This window comes from Cornus florida, unplaced genomic scaffold (assembly GCF_030987335.1).
Source record: "Cornus florida cultivar Cherokee Brave unplaced genomic scaffold, ASM3098733v1 CherokeeBrave_3.0.0_Hap2_Chr10, whole genome shotgun sequence".
In the NCBI taxonomy this organism is placed as follows: domain Eukaryota; kingdom Viridiplantae; phylum Streptophyta; class Magnoliopsida; order Cornales; family Cornaceae; genus Cornus; species Cornus florida.
In genome coordinates this window covers 19,496,590-19,512,667 of record NW_026775580.1, presented here as the reverse complement: position 1 = coordinate 19,512,667, position 16,078 = coordinate 19,496,590, and the positions used below count along the sequence as shown (strand labels likewise).

Genomic DNA, 16,078 nt, shown 5'->3' with positions numbered 1-16,078 from the left:
GGTTTGGGGACAACTCAACTTAGTGATTCTTTGCCTCTCTCATCTGTTTTATATGTTCCTCAGTTTCCCTTTAATTTAATGTCTGTCAGTAAGCTTACTAAATCTCTTCAGTGCTCTGTTACATTTTATCCTACTTTTTGTGTGTTTCAGGATCTCAAGACGAAGAAGACGATTGGTACGGGGAATGAAGCTGGTGGCTTATATTACTTTGATGTGGCACCTTATCTTGTGGCTCTTCAGTCTTCTCTGTCTCCATTCCAGTGGCACTGTCGTCTTGGACACTCGTCACTTTAAGTTTTGCAGCGTCAAGTTCCTAGTCTTAGTAATTTGAAATTCTTGTCATGTGAGGTTTGTCAACTTAGTAAGCACCATCGTGTGTCTTTCAAGTCTAGGGTTAATAATCGTGTCTCTAGTCCTTTTCATTTGGTTCATTCAGATGTATGGGGTCCAATAAAGCATTCTTCAATCAATAAATTTCATTATTTTGTGACATTTGTGGATGATTATTCTCGCCTGACTTAGTTGTTTTTAATGAAAGATCGTTCTGAATTATTTTTAATTTTTCAAAAATTTCGAAAAGAAATTAAAACTCAGTTTGGCTGTCCCATTCGTATTTTACGTTCCGATAATGCTAAGGAATATTCTGCAACCCCTTTTGATACCTATCTTAGTGATAAAGGAATTATTCATCAAAATTCATGTGTTTATACTCCTCAACAAAATGGAGTTGCAGAATGTAAGAATCGACACCTCTTAGAAGTAACCCGTGCTCTTTTGTTTCATATGTGCATGCCTAAACGGTTTTGGGGTGATGCTGTTCTTACTGCCTGTCATCTTATTAACCGTATGCCGTCATCTGTATTACATGGCAAATCTCCACATTCTATTTTATTTCCTGATTCTCCTTTGTTTTCTCTTACTCCTCGAGTTTTTGGCTGTGTCTGTTATGTCCACAATCTTGGTCCTGGTTTTGATAAACTTGACCCACGTGCCACAAAGTGTGTATTTCTTGGATACTCTCGTTCTCATAAAGGTTATCGTTGTTATAGTCCTGTTTCTCAACGGTACTTTATTAGCATGGATGTGACCTTTTGTGAGTCCGTCCCATATTTTTCAGATAGTGATTCAATTCTTGATATTACTTCTGAGTCGCTTCTTCCTGCGGTTCCACTTCCCTCACTTTCTCTTTAGCCTAGATCTCCTTTGCCTGCCCCGTTACAGGTGTACACTCGAAGACCAAAGCCATCTGATGTCGTGCCTCCTCCGTCGTCTTCAGAGTCTTTGGATCCAACACCTTCCACTGTGTCTGAATCCTTGCCTATTGCACTACGTAAGGCTCCTCGCTCCTGTGTTACTAAACATCCCATTGCTCAGTATGTCTCTTATAATTCCTTATCGCCATCTTTCTCATGTTTTTCCTCTCAATTGTCTACTACATTTGTTCCTAAGACTGTGCAGGATGCTTTGTCTGATTCGGGCTGGAGGAAAGCCATGCAAGATGAAATTGATGCTTTGCATCAGAATGACACGTGGAATCTTGTTCCTTTATCTCCAGGTGTCAAACCAGTTGGTTGTCGCTGGGTCTACACCGTGAAGTATCTTCCAGATGGTTCCGTTGAGCGGTTAAAAGCTCGTCTTGTTGCCAAAGGTTATACCCAGACTTATGGTATTGACTATGATGAGACGTTTGCCCCTGTTGCTAAGATTTCTTCTATTCGTGTTTTGATTTCTCTTGCTGCTAATAGACATTGGCCTCTGTTTCAGTTAGACGTTAAAAATGCTTTTTTGCATGGTGACTTAGTCGAAGAGGTTTATATGGAGCAACCACCTGGGTTTGTTGCTCAGGGGGAGTCTCTTCACACTGTTTGTCGCCTTAAAAAGGCCCTATATGGATTGAAACAATCTCCACGGGCTTGGTTTGGAAAATTCTCTGAGGCAGCATTCAAATTTGGTCTTAACAGATGTCAGACTGACCATTCGGTATTTCACCAGCGCACTAAAGCTGGCTTCATCTTTCTTGTTGTATATGTAGATGATATTGTGATCACAGGTGATGATTCTGAAGGCATTGCTAAGTTGAAGTTGTTTCTGCAATATCGATTCCACACTAAAGACTTGGGTAAACTTAGGTATTTCTTGGGTATTGAAGTTGCTAGATCCAAGAAGGGTATAAGTTTATCACAACGAAAATATGTGTTGGATTTATTAGAAGAAACAGGTATGTTGGGTGGTCGCCCGGTTGATGCTCCTATGGATTCGAATACAAAACTTGTGTCTGATGAGGGTGATCTATTTAATGATCCGGGCAGATTTCGTCGTCTAGTTGGGAAATTAATTTATCTCACTATCACTCGACCTGATATTTCATATGCAGTTAGTGTTGTAAGTCAGTTTATGGGAGCTCCTAGAATGCCACATTGGATTGCTGTTCTTCGGATTATCCGATATCTCAAGCAAGCTCCAGGTGTTGGGTTACTATATAAATCAAATGGTCATCTCAGGGTGGAAGGTTTTACAGATGCCGATTGGGCTGGTTCTCCTTCAGATAGGAGATCTACTACAGGCTACTGCACATTTGTAGGAGGCAATCTTGTTACATGGCGAAGTAAAAAGCAAACGGTGGTAGCTCGATCTAGTGCTGAAGCTGAGTATAGGGCAATGGCTCATACTACTAGTGAGTTGACCTGGATACAACATTTTCTAAAAGAACTTGGGTTAACAGTTGAAGTTCCTACTCCATTGTTCTGTGATAATCAAGCAGCAGTTCACATTGCCTCAAATCCTGTGTTTCATGAGAGGACCAAACATATTGAAGTTGATTATCACTTCATTCGAGAAAAGATATTGCTTAGGAGCATCTCTACTCCATTCGTGAAGTCTGAAGATCAATTAGCTGATATGTTTACCAAAGCATTGGGTCATAACCGGTTAAGAACTATCTGTTCCAAGCTAGGATTATTTGATATATATTCTCCAGCTTGAGGGGGAGTGTTAGAATGTTATATATATATATATGTTGGGCCATTATGTAATTACATTATATTAGTAGGCCCTTGTGTTATTAAGGAGACTTGTATCCCTTATATAAGCCTATATAGGCTTATTTGGTGCGTGTAGGTGAAATATATACAGATCTGTTCTCTCTATCTCTCATGGTAAACAACAGTGGCTTAAAGAAGGTGACCGCAATACTAAATTTTTTCACAGGCTTGCTAACGCTCATAGAAGATACAATAACATTGGGCGTATTCGTGTGAATGGTTTAGAATTGCGGAAAGAAGATGAGGTGCATGAGGGTATTGTTTCTTTTTATCAGCAGCTCTATACCGAGACTTTGGAATGGAGACCAAAACCTGATGGTTTGCATTTCGATGCTATTTCTTCGTTGGATAGTGATATGCTTGAGGTTCCGTTCTCTGAAGAGGAAGTTCTCAAGGCGTTATCCAGTTGTAATGGTGATAAAGCTTCGAGACCAGACGGATTCACTATGCGGTTTCTGAAAGAGAGTTGGGAGGTGGTGCGTAATGAGGTAATAGGCACTTTTCAGGAATTTCATTCTCATGGCACATTTGAGAAATCATTAAATGCACCGTTCATTGCTTTTATTCCAAAGAAGAGCAACGCCTCTGACATTAAGGACTTCCGGCCAATCAGTCTAGTGGGGTGTATATATAAGCTTATTGCCAAGGTCCTTGTTCTTAGAATGCGAAATGTTTTGGATGGAATTATCTCAGAGTCACAAAATGTTTTTGTTGGTGGTAGACAGATTTTAGGCTCCGTTCTTATCGCAGGAGAATGTGTCGACTCTAGGTTGAAGAGTGAAGTTCCTGGTGTATTATGCAAACTTAACATCGAGAAAGCTTATGATAACGTGAATTGGAAATTTCTTCTTTACTTGCTTCGGAGAATGGGGTATGGGAATCGATGGATAAAATGGATTGAATCTTGTATCTCGTCAGTTATGTTCTCTGTGCTTGTGAATGGCTCTACTGCTGGTTTTTTTCCGAGCTCACGTGGTTTGAGACAAGGAGATCCTTTGTCGTCTTTTCTTTTCCTTATTGTCATGGAGGGATTGAGTAGATTAATGAAAAAGGTAGAGGATTTAGGGTACATAAGGGGGTTCACTGTTGGCAGAGATGCTGCTAACCAGAATGAGATATCCCATTTGTTGTTTGCAGATGATACCTTGGTTTTCTGTGATGTTGATGTTTCCCAACTTAGGTATTTGAGGTGCATTCTTACATGCTTCCAAGCAGTGCCTGGTCTTAAGATTAATGTTGGAAAGAGTGTGCTTGTCCAAGGGGGAGGTTTCTGATATTTCCTCTTTAGCTGCTGTTCTTGGGTGTGGAGTGGGTGCTTTTCCACTCCCTTATCTGGGATTACCTTTGGGAATCTCCTCCAGTAGAGTAGGGACTTGGGATCCGGTAATTAACAAGTATGAAAAAATATTAGCGGGATGGAAAAAACAGTTTCTTTCGAAAGGAGGGAAGGTCACTCTTATTAAGAGCACCCTCTCGTCCGTTCCCACATATTTCTTATCTCTGTTTCAAATCCCGTGCTTTGTTGCTGAACGAATTGAAAAAATTCAGAGAGATTTTCTTTGGGGTGGAAAAGGAGAGGAGTTTAAGTATCATCTTGTTAATTGGGAGCAGGTTTGCAAACCATTGAAGTTTGGCGGGTTAGGTATCCGGAAGTTGGTCCCTTCTAATAGAGCCTTATTGGGGAAGTGGTTATGGAGGTTCAGTAAAGAGCGTGATCGACAATGGAGAAGAGTTATCTCGTGTCGTGCGCAACGAGTCTTTCAAGACTCGAATTCGTTAATAATAGACTCCAAGTCAATTTTTCAAACAAGTTCCAGTTCAAGGTGTATGGTCATGCAATCAGCAAGAAATTCATCTCCAATTCTACCACGCATCGCTGATTTAACAAGTCTCATACCTGAAAATGCCCTCTCCGTAGTTGTTGTAGAAACAGGACGAGTCAACATAAGACAGATCAATCTGTCAACCAAAGGGTAGTCCTCGACCTTCCTTCTTACAACTAGTTGCCAACATAAATCAGTAAGAGAAGAAATATTCTGAAACTCGGGATTATTAGGTACATCAAGTTGATAATGCATCAACTGAAACTTCAATGTTTTAACATCTTGACCAAACAAAACCAACTGCTGTTTAATTCAATTTTACTTAATTAGCAATGTTTCTTCAGATAATTGACTGATTAAGGCATAGAAATTCAGTGTTCACATACTGAGTGCTATTAAACTCTTGTATAACAGTATAAGAGGAAGCTCACCAGTCTGCCTGCTTTGTTTGTTATTTGAATTTAAAATAAATTTCAATTGCAAATCAAAATCTGGGAATTTGTTTATAAAGATGATCCAAATTGATTATTAATATTAAGATCATTGAATTTATGTTTCCTATATAATATAGTTCACAATTTATTTGGATTTTGTGTAACTAATAAAAACGAAGCCTAATAAAAAGAAATTCAAATAATTTTGGAACTAACTTTAAAAAAATAATAAATAAATAAATTGTTATAACCATTTATCTATGAGTTTTTAAATATATATAGCCTTATTTCACAAATTTTCAACCTCAGAATTCATTGATATCCAGGTATAGACTGTACAGTTGATATATATCATTGTGTATGTATATATTCATGTAAATAATTAAAATTATTGAAAGCGGAGTGAAATTTGGGAAATGGATATGAAATACGGTACCTGAGCAATGACCAGAAAGGCAGAAACCGAGAAACGCCCTTGTAGAGGCCGAGAAGGCCTTCGCCGTGCCCACGTGCGTACGATCTCGGCGGCGACTCGAAACGCGAAGGACGGGAGGAGAACAGTGGTTCACGGTGGAATTGAACAGCCTGAACCCTCGTCTTGCTGTCTTGGTAATGTCAATCGGGAAGGTGGTGGACGTGGTGGTCTCGGCCAGTGGCAAATGCTTCAGCTCCAAGCCTTCAGTGTAAATCTGCCGCGGCACTCGCACATCGAAATGATAGGCTCTCATGTATTAGGGCTTGTCTGGACTTATTTGGTTTGGGCCTATATTTTAGTACTGTGGCTTAGCTGATTTGTGCTTGTTTGGGTGGGCTAGTGGGGTGGGCTAATACTGTTAATTTTTTTTTTTTTCTGAGTTAAAAAAAAAAAACTTGTACAAATTCATTAGTACAATTCTGTCCACTCGGCTGAAACATTCACAACTACGATTCTTTAACTTTTCCTTTTGATTGGCAACAACAACTCAGTAATGTCTACATTTGGTTATACAACCATCTTTTAGTGACGAATTATGTCTTTTAAAATGTTAATTACACCGAAAATTATATCAATTACAACATGTTAAAATTGAACTTGTGCCACTACATTGGGACTAAGGGGGCATTTTGAGCATAATTCTGGATGTTGTAATCCACATTCCCTGATTGCAACAGATGCATGCATACCCAATCCAAGGTATCACCATGGCATAAAATAATGCATATGGCACAGTTCTTTCATCTAACCTATATATTGAAATATATATTATTTATATGTATAATATATTATATTTTATATTAATAATATTATACATATATATTATATTCGTTTTTAATACTATACAAGTAATGACAAATGTCTTGCCATGTCCACTTGTCATTCCACACAACCACCGGAGGCACTGGCACGGGGGAAAGAAAAAACCAGATATCTAAGCCACACAACATGACAACTTCTCATTCATCCGCGTCTAAGATCAACTTATTAACCTTTATTTTCTCATAATTGCTCATGAGAATGGGAATGTGATATTACAGATTTTGTAAACACAAAAGATAACAAGGAAGGAAGTTTCATATATCAATGAAGATCTTTAGCATTTTCAGTGACATAAAAACTGTTATACAGCTGTTTGGTTACATAAAAAAAAAAATAAAAAATAAAAAATATTCTTACTTATATGCAGTCTCCAATTAAGCATTGGATTTTCTCAAACTTGAATCAGATAATAAATTCATTCAAAACAAAATTCTCAACTGGTTTTTATTATCTCTCTGCACCTCCAAATCTTCCTTTACCATGCTCTAGATGTTTCAGCTGCATTTGAGCGCAACCAATGAAAAAAGAAATGCACAGTTATTTAAACCGATCAGAAGGATGACAGGAACCCCTCCAAAGAGAAAGATTAACTTACAACTACTTTGCTGGTTTCCATTCTATCACGTAGGGGGCGTATGTTTATCACAGCAAAAGCTGAAGCCTGTTGGAATATTAAAACTAAATCTTCTGTTATTGCTGTGTATGTCCAACAGGCAATAACAGAAGATTATGCCTGGTGGTTGAGCATTTTGTCATTTTTGGGAACTATATCTTCTGTTATTATCATTCTCGTCTAAACCAGCAAAACAGTTATGACATATAGATGTCAAGGTTCCTGCAGGTGCACAAAAGTCAGATTCCTGTTCCGTAAAATCAAAGATACAACCACAGAGACCCTTGGACAACAGTATTTCCTGCATAGAGTAGTCCAATCTAAAACCACAGATTGCTTTCTACAGACATTCCAAGCAGATTTCAGAGAGAACTGACCATGCTTCCAAATAATAACATCAGATTCGGCAGCTATTGGCACAACAACAATGTCATCTTTAAATCAGAAAGACTTCAAGTTTCCACTGACCAGATTCTATGATGGAAGACACAGGAGCATAATGATTCAGACTTCTGAACCCAGTAGCTCCAAAAGCTTTGAATCAATGAATTACCATGGCACCAAGGATCAGACAAAAGCATCAATCTATCACCACATCCCACTTTAAAAGTACAATGAGTCAAAATAATATCTTTAGCTGCAATCATATGTTTCCACAGAGGTGAACAGCCTTAGGGATCACTGTCCAGAAAGAAGCCTTGGCCAAATATTTAGAATGAAACCACTGCACCCATAGTTTGTCCTTCTGCTGCAACATATCCCAACAAAGAGATATTTTAGAAGCACAGTCCAGATCCTGGACTTTCCTGATATTTAAACCTCCTTCATTAAAAGGCAAAGTGACATTTTTCCAAGACACATGTGACATCTTCTTGAGCTCAGTCTTCCCACTCCATAAAAATTTCTGAAATTACCTGCAGGCCAGTACACGAGGCAAAAGCATCAAAGACATCTGCCAATGCTCTAGCAGAGGACACACCAGCTTTAACCACTATCATTAAGTCATTTGCATAGAAAGTATGAGGTAATTTCAACCCAGCTTTAGAAACACTATTAATACATTGTAATTGCCCAGAGTTAATCTTGTTCAACATGAGGCCAGAGAAATACTCAGTGACTAAAGAGAATAACAAAGGACTCAAAGGCAGCATTGTCTCAATCCCCTCTTTGAAGAGAAGTAGCCTGCAGGACCCCATTGAATAAAATAGAGAAGGATGGAGTGGTGACACAAGACATGATCCAATCAATCCATTTGGACCCAAAACCATATGCTAGTAGCAAATTTTTTAGGAACCCCCAATCAACTGTGTCATATGCCTTCTACAAATCAACTTTCAAGGCCATAGAGGGATCACCCCTCTTCCTTCCAAACCCACTAATCAAATCTGAGATTAGCAAAATGTTGCCAGGGACGCTTAACAAAACCAGATTGCTCTAATCCCACCAGAGATGGAATGATAGAACTTAGTCTGTAAGCAACAATTTTGGTAAAGATTTTATATAGAAAATTACACAGGGAAATAGGTCTATATTTGCTAATATCCCTTAGGAATAAGGGCAAGGAAAGTAGAATTCACACCCTTTGGCATGCTACCAGAGGTGAAGAAATGGCTCACTGCAGCTATGACATCACTCCAATATTTTTGAAAAAATCAAGCTGGGAAACCATCTGGAGCAGGGGCTCTACCAGGAAACCAATTGTGTTTGCTTACACAATTTTCCAATATTATATGTTGGTGTATTTGGGCCCTTACGGGAAGTGGGCTTTTTCTTAATTTTGAATTGTAATTGACGGGAATGCCCCCTCTATATTTGTTGTACTGTAGTTTTCCATTTATAAAATTTTCACCCCATTCAGGAAAAAAATAATAATAATAATAAAATAAAAAATAAAAACTTCTGTTATTGCCATACCTGTAGTCACCAGGCAAAATGGGAACAACTTTCCGCACTGACCATGTAATGGAATCTTCAATAGCATCCCGTATAGTCCCCTGTACAAATAATATACCTCTTCTTTAAGACTAGACTGTAAAATCCTAATAATATACAAATTGCCAGATAACACATACACATACCAAATATATCCTGCATAAATGCATAAAAGGTAATTAAATACGAGTCCAAAACTAGAAATTGAAGTGTTATATGACCATGTAAACACAGAGTTGAGTTGAAGTCAATCCCAAATAGTTGGGACAGGGTTTTGTTAAGTTGAGATAATCATGTAAGCATATGTGTGAGCAAATACTCGCAAGCACATAAATGTACATATTTTAGATCTCACCCAGCTAACCACCACCATGAAATCGCCCTCAATTGTGGAATGATGAATTCCCACGAAAGAGGCCTTCAACGAGAGTGAGGAGCTTTGTTTTTATAGCAAACCTAGTTCCCACCATCTTAAACAAACAAAGAATAGTATTGCCTAAGTGATCTCTAAAGATGTTTTTAGTGCAAAGTTGACCTTTTCTATGCATTAAAATTAAATTTGATTCTCCCCTCAGAACAGGGACTCCAATCCCTTTGTACTACCCTTCTCTTCAGCCTGGCAACTCAATATCTCATAATTAAACTCAAAGCCATCCCTTTGAAATCAACCTTGCACTAAAGATCCTCTTCGCCACTCTGCTTGTCTTAAAAAAATAATAATTAGCATTCCTCTCACAGCAAATGACTATAGAATAGTGAGAAATTTTTTGGCTTTCTGTTCTTTACCAAAACCCAAAAAAGAGATCTTGAGCATTGAGTTAATTTCTTGAAAAGCAACCCAACGTAAAAATCCAAGAGAGAGCAAAGAGCCTTTGCCACAAAGTGTAGGAAAGGGGGCCATGAAAAAAAAAAAAAAACACATGAGTCGAGGTCTCATCACTTTTGAACATAATGTTGAACAATAATCTAGGAGAGGACTCTAAAAAATGGTTCTGGAATGAAGGTGCCAGAAAATGATAAAAATTACACATTAGTGAGAAGAGAGGAGAAAATCGAATGCCATGTTTAGAACCCTGCCATAGCAGTATATCATGTTTCTAACAACACTACAAAATCTTATATTTGGTGCCGATAACATCAGGATCATAAATAAAGTTGATTCAAACCAAATGCAGAATCATTAGCTAATGCTATGACATACTATTTAAAAACAGAAACAAACACTTGAGATACCCATTTATATTAATCATGTCATACATAACTGTCAATCAAAGACACATTAAAAGATAGATGGTCAAACCTCAATAGCATCAGAAATGCCAGGTCTTGTTTTTATGTCCCCTCCAGTAACTTTTAGCGTAAAGTCCAACTTTTTCTGCAAGCCAAAGAAAGGATATTTGCAAAATTTTACATGATACCTTTGTGTATGTATAGAGTTCCAGGAAATAGTTTTTATCTAAGAATCTAATAGAGGAACTTGTTTGACGGCACCCCACTCTATGAAAAAGAAATGGAAAGAATAAATGACTAAATATAAACAGAGGTTCATGCTTTAATTTATGTTTATATGAGCTCTGGGGAAAGTTTTCAGAGTTAGGTTGAACCTCAGGGTGATTCCCAAGCTCATCCGTGGCCTCTTGTAACCAAACCAACCATACGGGCCATATACATAAGCATGTGTCTGTGAATGAGTAATTGAACTGATCATACATAAAATTTTATACAAATTTAAGTCACTCTTGCACCCATATGAAAAGAATGCTAAGTGCTTAATTCAAAACAATAGTTTCCTCCCTATTTTCTTACAAGTAAAATGATGTTTTCCTGCCAATTTAATGCAAAAACTATAAGAGTTGCAATAATCCAGAAATCAAAATATAAGATTCCAATCAAACGAACCCATTTCCATCATGCCACAAAAGCATCAAGCATTGAAGTCAATTTCCAAAATTAATTAAAAAAAAAAAAAGAAGACACTACTTTAAGCATTTGCGAATGCTTTTATATATATGTGTGTGTGTGTGTGTGTGTGCGGGTTGCCGTAGTGAAAAATATGTTAAAAAAAAACTATATAAAGGAACAATACATGAGTATCTTAGATATATAAGATTCCAATTAAAATTAAGGTGAAGATTTGGTGGAAAAAAAATCATAAAGACTTTGTGTTTTGTGGAGTGATTTGCTAATTGATATGTGTTTGCACTCTTGCACCCATGTGAAAAGAATGAGTGTCAAAAAATGCAATCAGCCTATATAGATTTACATATATGGTGTATAGAAAGACCACCAAGCGTTGTATATAATGTATTAATTTGCATAACAGTTAGTAGATATATATATATATATAAATGAAATATTCAATCTACATAAACAAACAAAACATGATTAACATAGATATTTATTATCACGGGAATAGCAAATGCCATACATTTATCAATTTTCCATCTACTAGAATAAAAATGGCTAAAACCATCAATGAAAACCAAATTCACTACAAGTAACTGTCTACCTATCAGTCTATTCAAAACAAATTTCTTGAGAAAATTGATAAAGAAAAAACCAAAAGGAAAATTGAGGGCACCCATGATAATTCCTTTTATCACATGCTCATCAACTGCCACTGCCAACGGTTCTTCCTTTTATCTACTACTCATCAACGGCCAACGGAACAGATTCAGCCTGAAATAAAAATTCAGGAATATAAGCATAAAGTTTCAAGAAATTTTCGAAAATAAAATTAGTAGGTCATGGCTGAAGGGGCTTACCGACTTACGGTACATCAAAGCATGAAACATTTCGATGTAGCGACGTTTCTGAATCACACGTTCATCTTTTTTAGACACATGCTTCCAAAATCCATATACCCCAGCCAAATTGATCACCTTTTATCTACTACTCATCAACGGCCAACGGAACAGATTCAGCCTGAAATAAAAATTCAGGAATATAAGCATAAAGTTTCAAGAAATTTTCGAAAATAAAATTAGTAGGTCATGGCTGAAGGGGCTTACCGACTTACGGTACATCAAAGCATGAAACATTTCGATGTAGCGACGTTTCTGAATCACACGTTCATCTTTTTTAGACACATGCTTCCAAAATCCATATACCCCAGCCAAATTGATCACCCTCTCAGAGTATATTTGCCATGTAAATCTACAAAAACAGAGATTTATAAGTTACCAGGACAAATAAAAATTTCATGAACAAAATAAAGGATGGCATATACACTTACTTCTCAATAATGCGGTTAAGGCCTCCAACAGAAATAGCTTCCCAATGAGTAGGTTCATCCCTGCACTTTTCAAAGAAATTAACTAGCACTTGAGCAACCTCATCACCATGGTATGGATCAATGTGGAAGCCAGACTTTCCATGAACAATTATCTCAGCTGGACCGCCATGCAATGTAGCAAATGTAGGTAAGCCACAGGTCATGGACTCCACCACTGTCAGCCCGAAAGCCTCATAGAAAGCAGGCTGCACGAAAGCTCCCCTCTTGTCTGCAATGTATCGGTACAGTTCACCATTCCTCTCCCGGTTCATCTGGGAAGAAATCCATCTGAACTGACCATTCAACTTGTATGTGTCTATGAGCTCATACATCTTCTTCATCTCTGCTTGCTCTTCCAAGTCCTTCGACTGCTTCCTACGATCTCCTCCTACAACAACCAGGTTCACCAACTCCCTAAGCCGAGCACTCTTACCATACATCTCAACAAGTCCAGTCAAGTTCTTCACGCGATCCAGCCTTGCCATTGTGAATAGAATGGGCTTGGTTTTGTCTTTCAATACACATCTGCATACACCACCATTAATGTTTCAGTGATCATTTATTTAGTCAACTGATAAAAGGACATTGACATAGCAAAGAGAAAGAAACTTACAAATGTTCTTCATTCTCAACATCACTAAATAGCAGCTCTTCAATTTCAGGGTGGAAATTCACAAGTCTTCTACTCTCCTCTGAGTAAGAGAAGTAGAGGGACGTATCAGCCCCTGGTGCAACAATGTTGAATTTGGGGTCGAACGCATCAATCCCATGGACAACTCGGTACAATCCAGGCATGGTAAAGGCTGTATGACTTTCATACTGTCCATAAGAGTTCTTACTGGAAAGATCAGAATAATAGTTTAGGGGGTCTCATTATAAAATAAATAATTGAAAAACAAATTAATTATATACATAATTTGCTGATTAACAAGAATTAATGGGACCTTCCAGCAATCTCCTGGAAAGTGCTAGTGACAATGAAATCAGTATGATTCATTGCAATAAGATCAGCAGTAAACTGGGAGGAGAAATGATACTTCTCCTCAAATTTCTTCCAATAGACATCAGAATTTGGATATTTAGTTTTCTCCAAAGCATGAGCAATAGTACACTGCAAAGGTCGAATATTCATATAAGTAACACATATTTGGTCCACATCACATGGTTGCAAATGATTGAATATTTTAAAAGAAAATAATGTACCTGCGTTGACCCAAATTTGTGAGCTAGCAAGGTGGCAACAAGGTTTCCCTCGCTATAGTTGCCAATGATCAAGTCTGGCTTTGTCTGCAACTCTCCAAGAATTTCATTTGCAACATCCTCAGTGAAAGTCTCCATATATGGCCACACTTCAAAACGTGAGATCCACTTGCGAAGAATTCCCTCCTCAGTTCTAAAGGGAACTCGCAGAATGTATGAATGCTCTGTTCCATAGACTTTCTCAATGCGTTGATTGCACGTGGTGCCAACTGCATCTGGCAGAAGGCGAGTGACCTATGACGAAATATCAGGCATTAGCACTAAAACAAATGGACCACAAACCTAAGGTAAAAGAAACATAACCTAAGGTAAAAGAAACATAAAGAAAACTTGAATACTAACAATGATAATCCTAGGGATGATATCATTAAGTCCTTGTTTTTTCAACCGTTGAAGCATCTCGTGCTCCATGGCAGGAACTTGATCCAAAATGTAGACAACCTGTGAGGCAAGGTTAGAGATAGTAAAAAATTTAGAGTGGCTGAAACAACAATTTAAGGGACAAAAAACATTTTGTTCATCAATCTTTTAACATACCTGGCCACCAGTATCAGGATAGCCCAAGACATTGTCTTGAGCAAAGTAACCATGGGGAGAGAGAATAACAACATTGAAAACCATAGGGACTGTGCCGAGAAATTTCTCGACAGCACAATGGTCAGGAGCCTCCAGGAGTTGTAAGAGCAGATTAAGCATGTCTGACACTGATTCAGCACTATTACCCCAACCCCTTTCCAGACCAATCACTTGGAATCTATCTTCAAAATCAGAAAATGGGGTATCCAAAGGCAGGGTAGACAGAAAGTCCACCGCCTCTCTGACAACAGATTGAAGTTGGTCCAAGTTCTGAATTCTATCATTTACCATGAGTGACTGCACAATAACATCAAAGTATGACATTCATTTTAGATACATTCAGTTTCAATCTAGAAGACAAAAATCTTTATAGTGAGTACTCATAAATTATTAGGACCACAATCAAAATTTACCTTGCCCATGTAGTTATGAAGACGAAGAAAATCAAGCAGTTGCTGCTTCATATCTTTGTCATGGAACATTTTTGAAGATAGGTGGCGGTTAACATTCTCCACACCATGTCCAATAGATTCTGAAAGCTTTGGGTGAGGAATTGATGCATTGAATGATTCAAAGTCCAATTCAAACTCAAAGGTGCCATTGCTACTGCAAGAATCAGTGACACTAATTTGAATCAACAAAGGGTAAAGTAATACGCGGAATCGATGAATTGAATGATTCAAAGTCTAATTCAAACTCAAGGTGCATGGCAAGAATCAGTGAAACTAACCTAAAATAAAAATTAATGCATGAAACAACAAAGGGTAAACTAAATTTCATCAAAATTCAAATTACCATCCATCAACGAGTTTTTCCTTCAACTGCAGATATTGGGGCACGCTCATATCTTCAATAGTGAGTGCATTTAGATCCAGACATATATATTCTGTGAATCCGGGCCTTGGTCGGACAGCAAGTGCAATTCGAGGAACTATCATTACGGCTTCCTATAATTCATCATAGTACACAAAAATATACTTCAAAGTCACAACTTAAGAAATAAAAATTATTACTTTTTCTAGTCTTAGGAAACCTGCTTACCTGAATGGATTCCAAGACAAGTCCAAATTGGCCATTGATGAGCTTCTCTCCATCCGCTTTGTAAATAGATACCAAATGGTTCAAGATTTCAGCGTTTTTTAAGATCACTTTTCCTTGGCTTTGCATCCTGTTATACAAAAAAAGCTCTCTAGTAATAAATAACAGACTTATTAATCAATTATATTTTTATAATACCATTATTAATTACATAAAAATAAAAAAATAAAAAAAAAACCCTAAAATCTCTCTCTCTCTATCTTCTTTCTCTTTGGACTCTATGTAACCAAGTATGAAATATGTATGAAATATTTTGATGATTTTGATTGAGTATGTTGATTGGAATGAAAACCCCATGTAGGAAATACTAAGATTATGAGAGAGAGGAATCGTAATGGCGGCGGAGTGGTGCGGCATCTGGTGAGAGCCAGGAATGGAGTGGAGGTAGAGGTGGGCGACGGAGTAAGTAGTAGTGGTGGTGTTGTATCAGGGTTTAAATAAAATTCATATATATAAATGAATATGTGTTGTTAACAAAAAAAAAATATGTGTGTGAGACAGGGATGGTGGGTTTAAAATAATAAAATAAAAAGGAGAGAATGAGTTTAAGGGTAATTTGGTTATAATAATAAAACTAAAAAAATAAAATAAAGGAGAGAATGAGTTTAAGGGTAATTTGATTATTTTATAAAATAAAATAAAGGAGAGAATGAGTTTAAGGGTAATTTGATTATTTTATAAAATAAAATAAAGGAGAGAATGAATTTAAGGGTAATTTGATTATTTTATA

At 37.3% G+C, this 16,078-nt stretch overlaps 2 protein-coding genes across 7 annotated transcripts in view; both read right to left on the bottom strand.

The window, feature by feature from the left end:
- Positions 1-6,016, bottom strand: part of LOC132277290 (aminodeoxychorismate synthase, chloroplastic) — a 60,073-nt gene extending 54,057 nt beyond the window's left edge. For 3 of the 4 annotated variants that reach the window (XM_059779106.1, XM_059779108.1, XM_059779109.1), the window contains exon 1: positions 5,735-6,016. The gene's annotated coding sequence lies outside the window, so the exon portion shown is untranslated. Of the gene's footprint in view, positions 1-4,938; positions 5,041-5,734 lie in introns of all 4 variants that reach the window. The other variant, XM_059779107.1, reaches the window with a different exon arrangement.
- Positions 6,017-6,832: 816 nt separating this feature from the next.
- On the bottom strand, positions 6,833-15,793 carry LOC132280231 (sucrose synthase-like). 3 transcript variants are annotated; one of them, XM_059782409.1, is made up of 16 exons: positions 15,292-15,793; positions 15,046-15,197; positions 14,664-14,856; positions 14,212-14,547; positions 14,017-14,115; positions 13,618-13,908; positions 13,359-13,525; positions 13,028-13,252; positions 12,376-12,939; positions 12,152-12,296; positions 11,906-12,065; positions 11,722-11,819; positions 10,745-10,821; positions 10,441-10,515; positions 9,123-9,202; positions 6,833-8,122 (listed from the first exon to the last, which is right to left on the bottom strand). In XM_059782409.1, the coding sequence occupies exons 1-11, from the start codon at positions 15,415-15,417 to the stop codon at positions 12,033-12,035; spliced, it is 2,331 nt and encodes a 776-aa protein (XP_059638392.1). In that variant the 5' UTR covers positions 15,418-15,793; the 3' UTR covers positions 6,833-8,122; positions 9,123-9,202; positions 10,441-10,515; positions 10,745-10,821; positions 11,722-11,819; positions 11,906-12,032. The 3 variants fall into 3 exon arrangements, with proteins under 3 accessions (XP_059638392.1, XP_059638393.1, XP_059638391.1); XM_059782410.1 differs by lacking the exon at positions 10,745-10,821 and having other exon boundaries at positions 6,833-7,093; positions 7,191-8,122; XM_059782408.1 differs by lacking the exon at positions 10,745-10,821.
- Between the last annotated feature and the right edge of the window lie 285 nt (positions 15,794-16,078).